This window comes from Eubalaena glacialis, chromosome 2 (genome assembly GCF_028564815.1).
Source record: "Eubalaena glacialis isolate mEubGla1 chromosome 2, mEubGla1.1.hap2.+ XY, whole genome shotgun sequence".
In the NCBI taxonomy this organism is placed as follows: Eukaryota; Metazoa; Chordata; class Mammalia; order Artiodactyla; family Balaenidae; genus Eubalaena; species Eubalaena glacialis.
The window spans coordinates 157,697,233-157,715,942 of NC_083717.1; the positions used below are offsets into that span (position 1 = coordinate 157,697,233).

At 36.5% G+C, this 18,710-nt stretch overlaps 1 protein-coding gene across 1 annotated transcript in view; it reads right to left on the minus strand.

The window, feature by feature from the left end:
- Positions 1–7,361: 7,361 nt before the first annotated feature.
- WDR89 (WD repeat domain 89) overlaps positions 7,362–18,710 on the minus strand; it is a 34,756-nt gene continuing 23,407 nt past the window's right edge. The window contains exon 3 of the mRNA XM_061182663.1: positions 7,362–8,602. Coding sequence (XP_061038646.1) covers positions 7,412–8,572 — 1,161 coding nt within the window. The 5' untranslated portion in view covers positions 8,573–8,602 and the 3' untranslated portion in view covers positions 7,362–7,411. The remainder of the gene's footprint in view (positions 8,603–18,710) is intronic.

Below are 18,710 nucleotides of genomic sequence, written 5' to 3' on the forward strand. Positions count from 1 at the left end.
TGACTTTTTACTATGGAAAAGGAAAGCTAAGCATTTGCACACCCCTTTCACTTTCCTTCCTTGCTCTCAATATAGTTTTACAACTTTTGATTAAATCAATATTGTCCTTACGCTATGACTACATAAATATTATTCGCCCCTGGGTCAAGCAGTATACTACAATTCCATTTCTTTTCTCATACAATTTTTTCCCCCTTGGAGTTAAAAATTATCCCCCGCCTCTTCATTTGCATGGTTTTCCATGTGCCTATGATTAGTTCGCAAACTCTCCAGTGGGGTTGTAATATCCCTTCAAAGTGATTTTCTTTTCTTTCCTATTAAAATTATTGTCTTATCTCTCTCTCCTTCCTCTCTCAGTCTCCCTTCCTCTTTTATTTCTAAACCCACTTCCATTCCCTTCCCTCCCCATACCAGGCAACCACCCTAAGGTGATTAACATGTATAATTGTCTGTATATTCTTGCAAAATGTGAATTGCTTTTTGTATATTTTAAACGTATATAAATGGTTTTCCCCACACATGTATTCAATTTCTTACTATTTTCATTTGGTACTATATTTTTATGATCAAGCCATATGGCTAAAGTATATCTAGTTTGTGGTTTGTAAGTATTGCAGAGTACTTCATTGTGTACATCCACCACATTTTTACCTGTCTCCCAGGGATGGATATCCAGGTTGTCTCCAACTCCATGACATCACAAATAATGACCGACAATGGACCTGTATGCAAATATCTTTGGGATATCACACCAAGCAGTGTCATTCCTAGGTCAGAGGGTAGATGAACACATATGTTTTTGCTCTCCAAGATAGCTGTATCTGTGTGTCTACACTCCCATCAGCAGTGCATGAGGGTTCCTATATGCCCACATGTCTCCAATATCTTGGTATCATTTAATTTCCTAACTTTTGTAATTCTAAAAGATATAAGGTGATTATTTTGTTTTCATTTTTCTAATTACTACGGAGTTTGATGATTTCTTTGGTTTCTTCTGAAATTTGCCTTTTCATATTCATTGCTCATTTTTCCATTGGTATTGTTTTCCCTTATTGATTTGCAGAATTCCTTCTATAGTCTACATTTAATCACTCATTGATTTCAAGTATCTTTTCTCCCATTCTGTCATTTATCTATAGATGTTCTGTGACCAGAAATGCTTAATTTTGATATAATCAAATTTCTTTTTTGTCTTATACTTTATACTTTTGAAGTTTAAGAAGCCAGTTGCCACCCTCTAGGTTAGAGATATTCTCCCATGCTTCCTTGTAAATTTATAGTTATAACCTTTTATCATTTAATTCTATCATTTAAGGAATCTAGTTTTATTTTTCTCTATATAGTGAGCTAGTATCCTCAAAACCACTTAATAAAAAACTCTCCTTTTCTATTATGTCACCTTTACAAATATTAAGTTGCCATATATCCATGCTGTCTCTGAGCTCTATTCATTTGCATTGTTCTACGGCCATATCAGTTCTTACTGCTATGAGTTTGTGGAATATCTTAATATTTGATAGGGAAAATCCCCCTTTCTAAAGTTTACTTAGTTATTTGTGGACTTCATTCTTCCATACAAATTTTAAAGTAAGTTTGGATTCCTCAAAAAATTCAACTGGAATTTGGTTGGGATTAATTTTTAAGATTAAATTTAGAATGTTCACTTTTTTAATATTGTCATCTCACTGGAAGCATGGAATGTTTCTTAGATCATTTTCTATGTTTTTATTGGAATTTTAGAGTTTTCTCCAAATAGATCTCTTATATTCTTGGTTAATTCCTTGATAGTTTTTAACTTTTGCTATTGTGAAATGATGTTTGGATTTTTATAGGCTTTCTTCTGGCAACTTTGCTGAACCTCTTTATAGTTCAAATAATTTGTTGATTGTTGGATTTTTTCAGGTATTTATCTTTTGCAAAGGAGAGTTTTTTCCCCCTCTTCTCTTACAATCCTTACATATTATAGTTTTTTTTTTAATCTTTCCTTATGGTATTAGACAGAATCCATACTATGATAGGCTTACCCATTGTCTTGGTCTTGAAGGAAATGCATTTAATCTAATAACATTTCTCTACTAAGAATAACATTTAGTTTAGATTTTTTATATATAAACCTTAACCAAGTTAAAAAATTATTCCATTGCTGGCTTGATGCTGTATTTTTCATAAATAGGTGTGAAACCTTACCATATGCTTTTCTATATCAATTAAGATAATCACGCTTTTTTCCCTTTTTTGTCCATTATTCTGATAGATTTTCTGATGTGGAGTCATCCTGGTATTCCTGAGGTAAGTCCTATTTGGTCACGTATTTTAAAATACACCATTGGATTTTGTAGCTAGTACTTTTAACTGTGAATATATATTCATAAACAAAATGGGCCTTTTTTCTTCATTTTCATCTGGTTTTGAAATCAACATTAGCCTTAAATTCTATTTTATCAATAATTAAGATTGCAATCTGGGCTTTTGGGTTCATATTTGTCTGGTATATACTTTTTTTTTTGGCAAGAGCTTTATTCAGATATGGTTCACATACCATATAATTCATCTATTTAAAGTGTACAATTCAATGGTTTTTAATATGCTCAGAGTTGTGCAACCATAACCACAATCAATTTTAGTATATTTTCATCACCCCCAAAAGAAATCCTATACTCTTTAGCTATCATTCACACCCTCTCATTTCCCCGCCACCTCCCAGCCCTAGGCAACCACTATATATATATATATATATATATATATATATATATATATATATATATATATATATATATATATATATGTTCTCTTTATAGATTTGACTATTCTGAACATTTGATGTAGATGGACTCATACAACATGTGGTCTTCTGTGGCTATTTTTAGTTAGCATGTTTTCAAGATTCATCTAAGCTGTAGCTTGTGTTAGTACTTCATGCCTTTTTATGGATGAATAATATTCCATTGTACGTATATACTTTTACCCATTCATCAGTTGATGGGACATTTGGATTTCCACCTTTTGGTTATTATGAATACTGTTATGAACATTCATGTACAAGTTTCTGTGTGGACTGTTTTCAACACTCTTCAGCATATACCTAGGAGTGGAACTGCTGTATCAAAAAGCAACTCTGTTTAATCGTTTGAGGAATTGCCATACTGCAACTATACGATTTTACATTCCTAACAGCAGTATATGAAGCTTTCTATTTCTCTACACCCTCACCAATATTTTTTTATTATACCCACCCTAGTGGGTGTGAAATGGTATCTCATTGTGGTTTCAATTTGCATTTCCCTAATGACTAATGATGTTAAACATCTTTTTTTGTGTTTACTGACCATTTGTATATCTTCTTTGGAGAGATGTCTATTCAGATCCTTTGACCAGTCAAAAAATTGGTGTCTTACTATTTTTTTTAACAGATTTTTTTTTTTTCTTTTCCTTTTTTTTTTTTTCTGGCGGCGCCACGTGTGGGATCTTAGTTCCCCGACCAGGGATTGAACTTGCACACCCCGCAGTGGAAGCATGGAGTCCCAACCACTGGACTGCCAGGGAAGTCCCTGGGTGGTCTTATTACTGAGTGGCAAGTTGTTTTTGATTTTTTTTTAATAAGTTCTGGATACAAGTTCTTATCTATTATTTGCAAATATTTTCTACCATTCTGTGGGTTGGTATACCTTTCCTCATCCTTTTATTTTTTAACTTATGCCTTTAAGTGAATCTTATTTATTGCTTTTCTTTTATTTTTTAATCTTTTAAAAACTTTTATTTCTAAAGGTTTTCACTTAAAATTTTTCAATATAGGATCTCCTGTAATTGGTGAGTTTAATCCGCTTATACCATTTTCCCCATGGTCAAATGCATTGGGTAACCTGTCAGTTCATTTTTCTCCCTGGACATCTCCCTCCCCATAGCTCATCCTCCTCCAATCTGGACTGAACATTGTGGGCCTGCTGCAAATGTTATCCTGCCACTATACTGGGTTGGGGCACTGATTTCTGGTATCTCTTGCCTCCCTTGATTTACTCCCTTATTTTTTGTGGACTGCATCCTCCAGTAGACTTTTATTTATTTTTTCCTAGATGAGCCTCTTTTTTTTTTTTTTTTGCCATAATTAACAATTTATTTATTTTGCAAGTGTTCCTATTTAAGTTTTGTTTTTTTCTATTTCTCTTAACATCTTTATTGGATTATAATTGCTTTACAATGGTGTGTTAGTTTCTGCTTTATAACAAAGTGAATCAGCTCTACATATACATATATCCCCATATCTCCTCCCTCTTGCAACTCCCTCCCACCCTCCCTATCCCTCCCCTCTAGGTGGTCACAAAGCACCAAGCTGATCTCCCTGTGCTATGCGGCTGCTTCCCACTAGCTATCTATTTTACATTTGGTAGTGTATATATCTACATGCCACTCCCTCACTTTGTCCCAACTTACCCTTCCCCCTCCCCGTGTCCTCAAGTCCATTCTCTAGTAGGTCTGCGTCTTTATTCCCAATTTTTTTTTAAGATTCCATATATATGTGTTAGCATACAGTATTTGTTTTTCTCTTTCTGACTTACTTCACTCTGTATGACAGACTCTAGGTCCATCCACCTCACTACAAACAACTCAATTTCGTTTCTTCTTATGGCTGAGTAATATTCCATTGTATATATGTGCCACATCTTCTTTATCCATTCATCTGTCGATGGACACTTAGGTTGCTTCCATGTCCTGGCTATTGTAAATAGAGCTGCAATGAACATTGTGGTACATGACTCTTTTTGAATTATGGATTTCTCAGGGTATATGCCCAGTAGTGGGATTGCTAGGTCGGATGGTAGTTCTATTTTTAGTTTTTTAAGGAACCTCCATACTGTTCTCCATAGTGGCTGTATCAATTTACATTCCCACCAACAGTGCAAGAGGGTTCCCTCTTCTCCACACCCTCTCCAGCATTTATTGTTTGTAGGTTTTTTGATGATGGCCATTCTGACTGGTGTGAGGTGATACCTCATTGTAGTTTTGATTTGCATTTCTCTAACGATTAATGATGTTGAGCATTCTTTCATGTGTTTGTTGGCAATCTGTATATCTTCTTTGGAGAAATGCTGCATAGAAACTAAAGTTTAAAATTTTGTATGTCTTAAATGTTTTAAACTTCTCTTCATGTTTTAAACTTGAAGTTTAAAACATGAGGGTAGTTTGGTCACAGAATTATAGGTTGGAAAAGCAAGTATCTCCTGAAATCCAAATCTCTTTTATTTCCTAGGTTCAGCCATTGAGTTTGGCTAGCAACGAATACTGTTAGCTAAATAAATTTGATTCCTGAGTTTCAGAGAGCATGAAGGAAGTGTTCACTTAGCAAGGGATGTGTCAAAAAAATTTATTGTAATCCAAGTTTAGATTGAATAGTTTGAATCTACTGTAATCTTCATGAATTTGGAGAGCATAAGTTCAGATAGCAGGAATTTGTCCTCAGAACTTTGAAGGCATTGATCTACCATTTTTTGTTATCCAGATTTGCTGAGTCTAATGCAGATGTTATTCTTGTTCCTAAGTGATTGTTTTTTACCCTCTCTTTGAAAACTTTGAAGATTTTCTCTTTATTCTTAGAGTTCTAAAACTTCACAGTGCTATGCCTTGGTGTGGGTCTTTTTCATTCATTACACTTGACACCCTTGTTGGGCCTTTCAACCTAAAGACTGAAGTTCTGGGATAGCCTCTTATGTTATTTCATTTTAATAATCCTTTCCCACCCCTTAAAAAGTTTTTTTTTTTTTTCACTTTCTAACACCATCAGTCTGATATTAGACCCCTCCTGCGGCCTTTATCTTTTCTCTCACTTTCTGTCTCTTTCAGAGGTATTTCCTCACTTGCATCTTACAGCTCTAGTAATTACTTCTGAATTTGAAATATTTTTAAGAGCTCTGCTGTTTTATAACTCCTGTTGCATTTCCTGTTATTGCATAAATGCAGTGTCTCTGAACGTCTTTTTTACCAACTTTTCCCACTTACAACATAGTCAGCATTGTCTCATATCCTAAATATCTTGAAAACATGGTTTTTCATTTTAAACAGTCCTCTGTCAAAAGTTCAAAATGTATCAAAGATTTTAAGCAGCATGAGGCATTATCAACTCTGTGTTTTCGATGTTCAGTCTAGAAGTAGTAGGGAGAATGAACTGGAGCAGATTAGAGACAGAGTCTGTAATCTAGGAGAGAAATGATGAAAGTCTTATCTAAGGCAGTAGTGGTGGGGGGTAAAGGCAAAAGAACAGGCTGACAGATTTTAGGAGGTGGAATGGCACAGGACTTGGTGATTGACTGGTTAAGGGAAAAAGGAAAAGTACTATATTACCCTCAGGTTTATGGTTTGGACAATACCAAGAATAGCTGAATTTCTCCAAATAAGAAACATGTATTTTTAATATATTTAATATAACAACAACTTACCTGTTGTTCAGTCTCATTTGAGTTAAGCTAAATCATATCTAAATATAAGTTACAAATGTTCTATAGAAAAATAAAAATTTCCCCCAGTGCTACAGTCTCAGAGATAAGATACCAAACCTTTAGAGGGATCAACTTTTTAATTAAGATTCTTTAGAGAAATATTTAAAAGGAAGGATGGATAAATTAGCAGTAAACAAAAATTCAAGTTTAAAATTATGGATGGATAAAACACTATAGAAGAAAATTTTATCACAAAATATTGGAATATTTTGAAATAAAAAGTCATTCTACTATTATAAATACTTTTGTTTTTGTATATTCACTTTGAGTCTCAAAAAGAATTTTGCAAGGTAATTTCCTTTTCATCAGTGAAACACCTGTTTACTGTTTAAACAATATTAAAGTGTGGATGCAAATATTTACTAAATATACTTTTCTCAAATAAATGCAAATCACTATTTCTGAAAAGGTTTAATTCTATTTAAACTCATTAGAATATTTATATTTAAATATGCCAGTGTAATCTATATGTATTAAGCAAGTAGGAGCTTCTTGAATGAAGAAACAGTCTGACTTGGTTTTGTAAATAATGAAGATGATTTAAAATGTAAAAAATTGAGCTTAAAAAACACAGCCCAAACCACCTGTTTTTTAAAGTCACACCAGCCATCTACTTCTAAAAAGCCCTTATCAAAGCTATTTCTTCAAACTCAACATTTACTAATTCAACAGATGGGTTTTTAAAATGAGGAATGTAATTTTACTTTCAACTCACTGATTATATACTCAAATGGTGGCTTAAAAAAAATAATTTTAGAATACACAAAGACCTGAATTAAACCATTCTCAACATTTTTTCAGGACTGTTTGCTAACTGGCTTGCTTTTATTTACATATGAGCTTTAAACACGTCTACAACAGGTAGTACACAGAAATAATTATTTGCAACTATAAAACCTGTCAAGTAAACGCCCAATGTAACATCACTGCTTTTTCCTTCTCTTGTAAGAATCATTACTATGAACTCGAACTCGCTGGTACACAGAGGATGCTATTTTCATGCTGTCTTTCTTTGTAAGCCTCTTCTCTATTGCTCCAGGTTTCCAAAGTAACAACTGTGCATCTTCTCCTCCAGTTAGCAAAGAATCATCCTGCATATTCCAACAGAAAGAACGGACTGTAGCAGCATGCCCTCCCTGAAGGCTGGTCACATGGACCAATCCTGATGTAGTACAGCTCATTATGTGAATAATTCCTGTGTTTGTTCCTCCAACTACAAACAATTTGTTCGTCTTTTCATGATATAGGCCGCCAATCAAATAGTCCAAAATCCCTTCTTTCACATTAATTACTTCTCTGACATCCGGGATGTTCAAACATGTAATTGGTTCATCAGTATCCAGATGATTAAGATCCCACCAACAAAATCCTTCATCATGTGTCATGCAGTAAATCTGTTTATAATCTTTCCCAGACCAACCAATATAGCTTACTGATGAAACTGAGTTATAGGTTGTAACCAGTGCATCTTCTTCGTTATCAATAGTGATATCAAATACATTTACCAGGCCGTCAGTTGAACCTGAGACTACCATGTTGGGATTGCTGGGATGGAAACATACTTGAGTGATATCATCACTATGTGTCTCTGAATATGCACCAAGTGGGTCTTTAGTAGTAGACAAATCCTGAGAATTAATTCTTGCATCCCAAAATACCAACAATGCATCATCATCAACTTTTTCTGTACCAGCACAAATGACATGATCATTACAGCTGATATCAAAACTGATAAAAATATTGGAAGGGTAACCCTTGAAGAGCTGGACAGGTTTTTCACTGGCTAATCGAGCATCCCAACATTTTACAGTGCCATCAGTGCATGAGGAATACACGCTGTCACAGGAATTTGCAAACTTGACTCCATTAAGTCCAGGATATCCTCTAAATTCTCGTAGTACATTTAACCTTTCTTTATCATATATTCTGATTGATCCATTAGAACATAAGACAGCAACCAAGCTTCCTTTTTCTGCTTGTACAGTCTTTGATGTGTCTATGCCAAGCAGATAAGTAGGCTCTTTAGTTTCTGAGGAACGTTTAACAATGTTCAAATTAGCAAATTGTTCCTCAATCTTCTCCATATCAAGAGTGCATCCAAGGGTAGTAAAAATCTGTAATAAAAACAAAAATTAAAATTAAACCCAAAGCGTCTCTACATTGTGATTAAATCAAGAACATTTCCCTCTGAGAGCTGGCACAAAACAACAGAACTAAAATCTAATATTTTAATCATTTCCCTACCATGATGTAACTAAAACTCAGTTGCCTACTTCTAATTCAATCACTTTTTATATACTGAATCTACTGCCAGTAAGAGAATTTTAAAACATGTACATACCTTGCTTAGTAATTCCTTTCAGCTCAAACCTAATAATTGGTCCTACGCACAGTCCTCAGCATTAGCCAGGATCTCCACCTTGAGATCTTCACCTGGCCCCAGCTGCCTTAACAACTATAGAATCTAAACATAGATGTGTTAGCAGAAAAATGGTCCCTCAAAGATGTTCATGCCATGGGGCTTCCCTGGTGGCACAGTGGTTGAGAATCCGCCTGCCAATGCAGGGGACACAGGTTCGATCCCTGGTCCGGGAAGATCCCACATGCCGTGGAGCAACTAAGCCCGTGCACCACAACTACTGAGCCTGCGCTCTAGAGCCCGTGAGCCACAATTACTGAGCCCGCGTTCCGCAACTACTGAAGCCCGCGCACCTAGAGCCCGTGCTCCACAACGGGAGAAGCCACCGCAATGAGAAGCCCACGCACTGCAACGAAGAGTAGCCCCCGCTCGCCACAACTAGAGAAAGCCCACGCGCAGCAACAAAGACCCAACACAGCCAAAAATAAATAAATTCATAAAAAAAAAAAAGACGTTCATGCCTTAATCCCAGGAACCTATGAATATGTTAGGTCACATGGCAAAGAGGAATTGAGGTTGTAAATGGAATTAAGGTTCCTAATCAGTTGACCTTAAAATACGGAGATTATTCTAGATTATCTGGGTGGGCCCAAGTAATCACCAGTGCCCTTAAAAGTACTGATAGAAGAAGCAGGCAGAATATGAGAGTCAGAGGGAGATGTTACTATGGAAGAAAGGTTCAGAGAGATACATTGCTGGTTTGGGCAAAGGAGGCCAATAATTGGGTGGCCTCTAGAAAGCAGCAAAGGCAAGGAAACAGCCTCCTTTAGAGCTTCCACGTGAAAGTGCAGCCCTGCTAACCCCCTGATTTTAGCCCATTGAGACCCATTTTGGACTTCTGACCTCTAGAGTTATAATAAATTTATGTTGTTTTGAGCCACCAAGTTCGCAGTAATTTGTTACAGCAGCGATAAAAAACTAATAGAGGTACCCAGTAGGAATTCTGGAGATGTGCTTCTCAGGCAGTAGCAGCTTGTAAATGTTGGAGATGCAATTTGAACTTAGGCATTCTGGCTTCAGGGACTGTGCTCTTAACCACCACGCTAGATTGCCTCTCAATGGTAGGTTGTATACAGAAAAAGTTCAAGGCCAGAAAAATATGCATGCCTAGTGACTTTATCACAAACTTTTCTATCTTGCTTTCACCAATGAATATTCTAGCCTGCCTCACAAATTCAGATTTTCATTCTTAAGATGAAATGCTTTTTTTTCTGTTGCTTTAGTGATAGCTTTTTAACCGTCTGTCTTTTCGTCTTTACAAGGAGAAATGAATACTAATTCAAGAGTTGTTAGAAGGATTAACTGAAATAACGTGTCTGGCATATCATGATACACATTCAACAAATGTTATGTAAAAATGACCAGTATTACCATTATCAATACCACTAACACCACATGGGGGAGAATTTGGATCTATCAGAGTGGCTCCAAACAAAACAACTAAACCAAAAGGCAAAGAATATTAAAAAGTTGCACTGGGGTTCAAAAAAAGAATAAGCATCCTCTCCAACTTTAAATTTTGACTATTTAAAAACTTACAAAAGTTGAAAGAATAGTACAATGAATACACACACACATAGCCTTTCACCTCCGAGGTTCAACAACTTGCTTTCTTCTATCTCTATAAGCACACACACACACATTTTCTGATGAACTATTTGAAAGTTAACTGCAGACAAAATATCACTTCATTTCTAAATACTTTAACACAGAGCACCTCCCCAATCTTTTGTTTTCTTAACACTGAATTTTTTTAAAAGTCCAGGCCAGTTGTCTGATAATATGTCCCATATTCTGGATTTTTCTCATTGTTTCCTCCTGATGATTAGATTCCAGTTTAATATTGTTATCAGGGATAAAATTTAGGTGATGCTGGGTACTTTTTTTTTTGGCTGCATTGGGTCTTCGTTGCTGCGTGCGGGCTTTCTCTAGTTGCAGCGAGCGGGGGCTACTCTTCGTTGCTGCGTGCGGGCTTTCTCTAGTTGCAGCGAGCGGGGGCTACTCTTCGTTGCGGTGTGTGGGCTTCTCATTGCGGTGGGTTCTCTTGTTGCAGTGCACAGGCTCTAGGCATGTGGGCTTCAGTAGTTGCAGCACGCGGGCTCAGTAGTTGTGGCACGCAGGCTTCAGTAGTTGTGGCACGTGGGCTCAGTAGTTGTGGCTCATGGGTTCTAGAGCGCAGGCTCAAATTGTGGCACATGGGCTTAGTTGCTCTGCAGAATGTGGGATCTTCCCGGGCCAGGGATTGAACCCGTGTCCCCTGCATTGGCAGGCGGATTCTTAACCACTGCACCACCAGGGAAGCCCTGGGTACTTCTTATTGCATCACATCATAGAGACTCATAATAACAAGTTTGATCAGTTACTTAAATTCTTCTTGGTGCTCAAACTGTCCCCAGCTTGACCACTGAGAAACTCCTCAGGCAGCCAGCTTCTGTGTGCTTTTGATATGTCATTATCACAATTAGTATGTAAGCCCTAAATGGAACAACTCTGTATAAGAATAAGTCTGAAAATGGTGAGCAGCCTTCAAGTATTCAGAGACTAAATGACCATTTATCTCCACAGCATAACTGTTGGTTTTACAACCAGATAGGCTAAAATGGCCTTCTCTCCTTAAACATGTCATGCTTGCTTCTGTCTCAGGACTGTAGCAATAGCTGCTTCTCTGCCTGGAATACTTTCTGTACCTTTTTTGTGTGAGTAACTCCTTCCTGTTATTCAGGTCTCAATATGTTACCTCCCCAGAGAGACCTTCCCTGATCAACCAACCTAAAGTAGCCTGTCACCCCCCTATCATACTGCCTATTTTATTAATTAAAAAATTTTAAATGCTTAATTATTAAATATTTCAAATATACAAAGAAGTGTAGAAAAAAGGAAACAGACACCCACGTACTGTACATATTACCGAGATTTAACATTTTGCCATATTTGCCTCAGTTTTTTATTTAAAGAAATGAAACCTTATAGACACAACTCCTATGATTAAGAAATTTTTTAAATGGCATCACAATTATATGTATCTTTGTAGCAATTTGCTCTTTTCACTCAATATTTTTTAAAAACCTGATTTTACTGGTGAGATAAACTTATTACCTGACTCTTTCTTGCTTTTTTGTTATCAATATGATTGTTAAATAAATGAGTGAATAATTGATTCAACTTTCATGCATTAAGAGCTGAAGAGTTCCAGGAGAAACAGAATAAATCTAAAATGATATTGCATGTGTCTGTGTGTTTGCAGGGGGAACTGTGCTTATGGAAATTAGTAAAATAATGGCATTCTTTTTTTTTTAATTAATTAATTAATTCATTCATTTTTGGCTGTGTTGGGTCTTCGTTTCTGTGCGAGGGCTTTCTCCAGTTGTGGCAAGCGGGGGCCACTCTTCATCGCAGTGCACGGGCCTCTCACTATCGCGGCCTCTCTTGTTGCGGAGCACAGGCTCCAGACGCGCAGGCTCAGTAGTTGTGGCTCACGGGCCCAGTTGCTCCGCGGCATGTGGGATCTTCCCAGACCAGGGCTCGAACCCGTGTCCCCTGCATTAGGCAGGCAGATTCTCAACCGCTGCGCCGCCAGGGAAGCCCAATAATGGCATTCTTTAGCAGTACTTTAAATAAAGTACAAAAAGGAAATATAGAAAAAGACTTCATATTTGTGAAAAGAAAATTATTTAACTTAATTTTTTTTTTACTACAAGCTCTTCAAATACATCCTAAAATATGTGTTCACTTAAGAGTGTACTGCCTATACACTTCAAGGAAAAATCCTTTTTAATTCCAGATAAAAACAACTGCCCATTCTTGAAATACTAGTCAAAGTGTTAATGAGATTACAAAAGAAACAATTCTTTGCTACGGCTTCATATTGATCTCTGCATATCAAATATCAGGTTTTAAACAATAGGGAAGTTTAATGTGACTTTTAAGCTAATAGTTAAGTTATAAGACTATGACTATGCACTGCTACCCCCAAGCAGGAGAGTAGTGCGGTACTCCTTCCCTCCACAGTGTTGCCTGGAGAGTCCGTTTCACACTGGAACAGTCCCCTGCGAGGATTCTGGGGATTGATGAGGCAGGCAGAGTGGGCCCAGATGGAACGCTACAACAAACTAACACTTTTAAGACAGTAGTAATGGTAACAATCTCAATGGTTGTCCACCTGACACACTGTTTAAATGCAGCATAGTACTTCAAAAAAAAGAAAGATAGATGTTAGAAGGTAGGTAGCTCCTACAACACTCTCATGCTATAGAGTTTATATTCATTTGTCCATAGATACAAATAGTAAAATAGTTTAATCTCTTAGGGAAAAGATGAAAACCTCTGGCTTATGCTTTAACACATTAATATGCAAGTGAATCATATTTGAAATAGAACTTCCAAGGCTACATAGTTAATTTTAATTTTATATACTAATGGATCATTCTAAAATGATGAATAAACCCTTTTACTTCTATGTATGCCCTTCTCTGTGTTTTCTTTGTATGACCCACTTCCCAGTCCTCAAGATAAACCATAGGCTCTCTTTTCTTCTCACTTGACACTCTCACAAGGCAACCTCATTGACATTCATGTTTTCAAGTGCCACCTAAGTGCCAATGAGCTCATCTATTTACAAGTCCATATTTCCAAGTATCTACTAGCCATTTCTCCTTGAACATGTCCCACTACACCTCAAAGTAAAACTGATTATTTATGCCCCCACCAACCTTCTCCTTAAAAACAAAATGAAAATATGCTTCTCAATGTCCTCCATGTTGGTCAATGGTATTGGCACCATGACAACTCTCTGATCCACCCAGTTATCTAAGCCAGAACCTCTGGGGAATATCCAGCTCTCCTACTCAGGGCTCTCTTCCAATCCATTTCTTTTTTCTTTTTTTTTTTTTTTTAACATCTTTATTGGAGTATAATTGCTTTACAATGGAGTGTTAGTTTCTGCTTTATAACAAAGTGAATCAGCTATACGTATACTTATATCCTCATATCTCCTCCCTCTTGCATCTCCCTCCCACCCTCCCTATCCCACCCCTCTCGGTGGTCACAAAGCACCTAGCTGATCTCCCTTCCAATCCATTTCTAAATCTCACTTTTGCTGAAGGCTACTAAGGGCATACTGAACTATAAGGTTCAATCTATTTCTGTAGATCAAAACAATATTGACAACTTCATATAGTTCAATGTAACAAAAACATATAAAGAGAACAAATAAGATTATGCATAATTTTAATCTTTTCTCTATTTATTTCTGTTAGATGCATAAAAGGAAGCTTAGTTAGCATTCTAGATCTCAACAGGCTAGTGAGAGCTGAGGATGTAGAGTGAGCCTTTTTTATATCAATACACACACACACACACACACACACACAAATGAAAGGGGGGACAAAAAGAGAGGGACAGAAAAGAGTACTAAAGCAAACAGTAGGGAGGAGAAAAGAAGAGAAATGAAGATAAGCCAAAAGAGAACAGCAGAGAAAAGAGAAAGGAATGGATGGAGTTACCGCCACTACCTGTTGGATCATATTGCAGTTCTTACTTTCCCAACACTGCCATGAGACAAGGAGAAGAGGTCCAGATAAAGGAAGTTTAGTAGAGTCTAAAGCTATGTTGGTTCACTTGGTTAAAGAGTTTTCATTAAAAAAAATTCCTTGTCCTTGAGTTAGTAGATGTAGCAAGCAACCATAACCCAATTTAAAAACTGGCCTAACTGTTCTGAAAAAATTACTAATATCTCATCTTGACCCACCTGGTACAGATCAGGAAATAGCAGACCCCCAGCAATGCCCTGGCATTGAGCCACCACTGCTGTTGTGGTCTTTACTGGGATACAGAATTCTCGTGTCTGAATATAATGCAGTAGCTGGAAGATGTTTAGAAAGACACCCTAAAACAAACACCTTAGGGTAAGCTTCAAGGGGGTGAAAATATTAACTTCTTGGTGAACTGCCATCTTGAAACACATTAGAAGGGAAATGCTGACTAATCTCTAATCTGAAGAACTGTCCTTAGGTAATTAAGAGTTAGTTACTTGATAACAAAATCCCTAAACATAAGTATTTCTGTTGTGGCTTTTGCCTTAGTAAAATTTAAGTTATCTTTATCAATCAAAATATTCTTTCATTTTACTTCCTATTAAAATAAACCCAATAAAATGTTATTTCTCTATATAAAGTACATTTTAAATACATTTAGCCGCAACTAGGTATTGCTCTTATTCCTGAATGGGCCAAGTTTGAATATGAAATCTGAAGGACAGCCTAGGTAGCTTAAATCATTCCACGATGGAAGAGGAAGTAGCTTTCTTTCTCATTTAAACAAGATGAAAAAATGTATTAAACGAAAACACACATTTTATACCTATTTAGAAACTATTGATTACAAAAGGCACTGTACTAAAAGTCTTTGGCATATTACTTTGTAGGAAGTCAGAAATGAGCAGTATCCTTAGAAATATATTCCTATCTTTCAGGTATGAATAAATTTCATCATACTTGAAAGATCTGACAGCATAAGCAACAAATACTATTACATTTTCACTACTAAAGAATAAGAGTTGTATTTGAACTGTATGTTGGATAAAGGACTAGTTTTCTTTTGAAACAATTTATCAGACTTGGGTCAGAAAAACTAATTCCCCACAGCTGAAACTTAATACTGCCCACTGACCGCAAGGAACTAGCTCTGATGATTGCACAATGCAGAGATTCAGCTAATGTCCCCAATGCAGGGAGAAGCTAAATGGGAAAAGTCATTCAGGAATGGGCTCTAATAACTTCACAATCCACACTTATAATTTAACTACAATAATGCTAACATATCAATCAAATTGGGCTAGGATGATTGAGTCTCACAGAGAAGAAAAACTCATAATTGGAGTTCAACAAATGCTAGGCGGTGTGCTAGAAACTTATTGATACGTCTAATTTTCTTACCCTAATCATTTAACCCTATCAGACAGGTATTATTATCACCATTTTACAGAGGAAATTGAAGTTCAGAGAAACTGAGTAACTTGCCAATGCTCTCATAGGTAATAACAGAGGGAGTTTGATTTGAAACCCAAATTGTAACTTTAAAACCTGTGAACCTGTGTTCATTTCAATTCTATGCTATTCCTCTTCCACTTAAGTACTAAAATATTATTGTCAACTTTAATTAAGGAATATGCCTATTAGGCTTTGAGAGGAAGAATTACATATTAATTCTACATATAAGCAGAGGAGAAAGAAAGGGAGCAGGATGGGGGCTTCCCTGGTGGCACAGTGGTTAAGAATCCGCCTGCCAATGCAGGGGACACAGGTTCGAGCCCTGGTCCAGGAAGATCCCACATGCCGCCGAGCAACTAAGCCCGTGCGCCACAACTACTGAGCCTGTGCTCTAGAGCCCGCGCGCCACAACTACTGGAGCCCACGTGCCTAGAGCCCATGCTCCGCAACAAGAGAAGCCACCGCAAAGAGAAGCCCCATGCACCGCAACGAAGAGTAGCCCCCACTCGCCACAACTAGAGAAAGCCCGCGCACAGCAACGAAGACCCAATGCAGCCAAAAATAAATAAATAAAATAAATAAATTTATAAAGAAAAAAAAAAGGGAGCAGGATGATTGAAAAAACACACAAACACAGAAAAAGGTTACAGTAAGCAGCCATCACTTTTAATTTTTTTGTGTCCCATTTTTTATTATGGAATTTGTATGGAATAAAGAATAGTAAAAGAAACCCCTATGCAACCCATTATCCACCACGAACAATTACATTCCTCAAAAGTTATTATTAGCAGTGGAGGTATCAAACATATATCATATTTTATTTGAAGGGCAATTAAGAAACCGTAGAGGACATCTAGTATGATGGAACCCCTCCAACTCACCCCTCTTCCCCCTCCATGTGGCATCAACATTGTTTCAGTTGCCTGTAGCACCAGGGATGGATCCTGATTAACCTAATCATAGTAATGCCATCCTTTTTAACCAGTAATTGGTTCAGAAACCATACATTTTTGCCAGTCCACGCATGTATTCCCCTCCTAACTACAATTTGTTCACATGTAGAACGCTAATTCTAAAGGGTACCCAATCCGACTGATGGAAAGAACTTTAATTCCATGTGTATGAGATTCAACATTTTCTGACTATTTAAGTCAATTTGCAGTGGAGTTTTTGTTAATGCAGCCAGAACCAGCCTAACTAATTAGAGATAATCAAATAAAGTCTTGGGTGTTATCACCAAGTACTGACTTCATGTAAGAGGCTCCTACAAATAAAGATTTAGGGAACATACTTTAAAAAGTCAAATTTCATTCATATTAAAGATGGGGACTTTGATCTTCTGTTCCCTTTAGAACATTCTATCCTCTCCCCTTTCCCACCTATTCCAAAAAATAGGATACACAAAGGAATTGTCAAAGACTATAAAAACCTATGCTCAGTAATAATGGTAGGATCCCTGATTCTAAAGACATCAACAAAACAAAAAAACAAACAAACCTCTGAAATGATACAATATTTTAAAACTTAATATAAAACTCTATCTGGTAAGTTTCTGTGTATTTTACAAATTTATCTATATTTTTGAATTTCTAAAATAGTCCCATGGCTCAAAATTCAAAAGGTTCCAAAACTAATGTCTTAGAACATTTCTGTCCTCAAGCCCCTTTCTTCTCCCAGCAGGCGTCAAATGTTACCAGTTTCTTATGAATATTTTCAGAGATTGTCAATTTGGAAATAATGCAGTGAAGTAATTTTCAGCTTGTCAATAATCTGTCAGTGTGGTACAATAAAAAAGCAATACGTTTCAGAATAAAACATACTAATTTCAAGCCCTTGTTCTACCACAAACTAGCAAAGTCATCATTGTACAAATTAACCTAACCTCTGTAAGCCTCAGTTTCTTCATCTTTAAAATGGGGATAGAAATGGACATACTTGATATTGAGCGCCTTTTATAGCCAAGTACAGTGCTAAATGCTGGAGATTCAGATGAGAAACATACTTGCTGTCTTCAAGAAGTTAGGAGAAAGACCAGTAAACAATTACACTATAGGGTGATGGTACAAGGACAGAGATAATCACAGGATGACACAGGAACACAAAGCAGAAGGATGTAGTGGGCATAATTCTTGGCATAAAGAAAATAAGCAAATATTGATTTCCTTTCTTTCTAATAACTTCATTTGATTTGCCTTATTTCATTTCACATTCACATTTTAAAAAATACCATTCTACAGCTTTTAAAAAATGAAAGCATTCTGTTACTTTTATATTAAAACTATTTTTAAAAAATGAACCAATATGCAAAATTTCATGAACATGAATATCAAACCAGCAACTCTCAATTCTGAATAAACCACTGACATATCAAATTGTGTGGGTGCTTTTTAAGATTTCATTTTTTAATGAAAAATACATTTCTAAAGAGCAAATGAACTTCAGTATGTTTTAGAAGATGATATAGTTTCACTGAAGTGAAACAAGTTCTCAGTGAACTTCTCAAAAATTCTTATCTTTTAGTTAGGCACCGATCAGAAAGGCTTAAGATCTACCCTATTAAAAATACCCTTGACACAGGAGCCAAGATCTCCCACTGGTCACTCTAGACCAGTTTGAGCAAAAAAGCAACCAAACAATAAAATAAACACCCATGAATCCATACTGATAAAAATAAATGACTGAGTAAGTAAATAAATGAGGGAGAAGGGACATAGCTTCCTTACAGAAAAATTCCAACTAATATAAGCAGATACAACCTCCTCCAGGAGGTGGAGCTCAGTTCTCCTCTTCTGGAGTATAGGCTGGACTTAATTACTT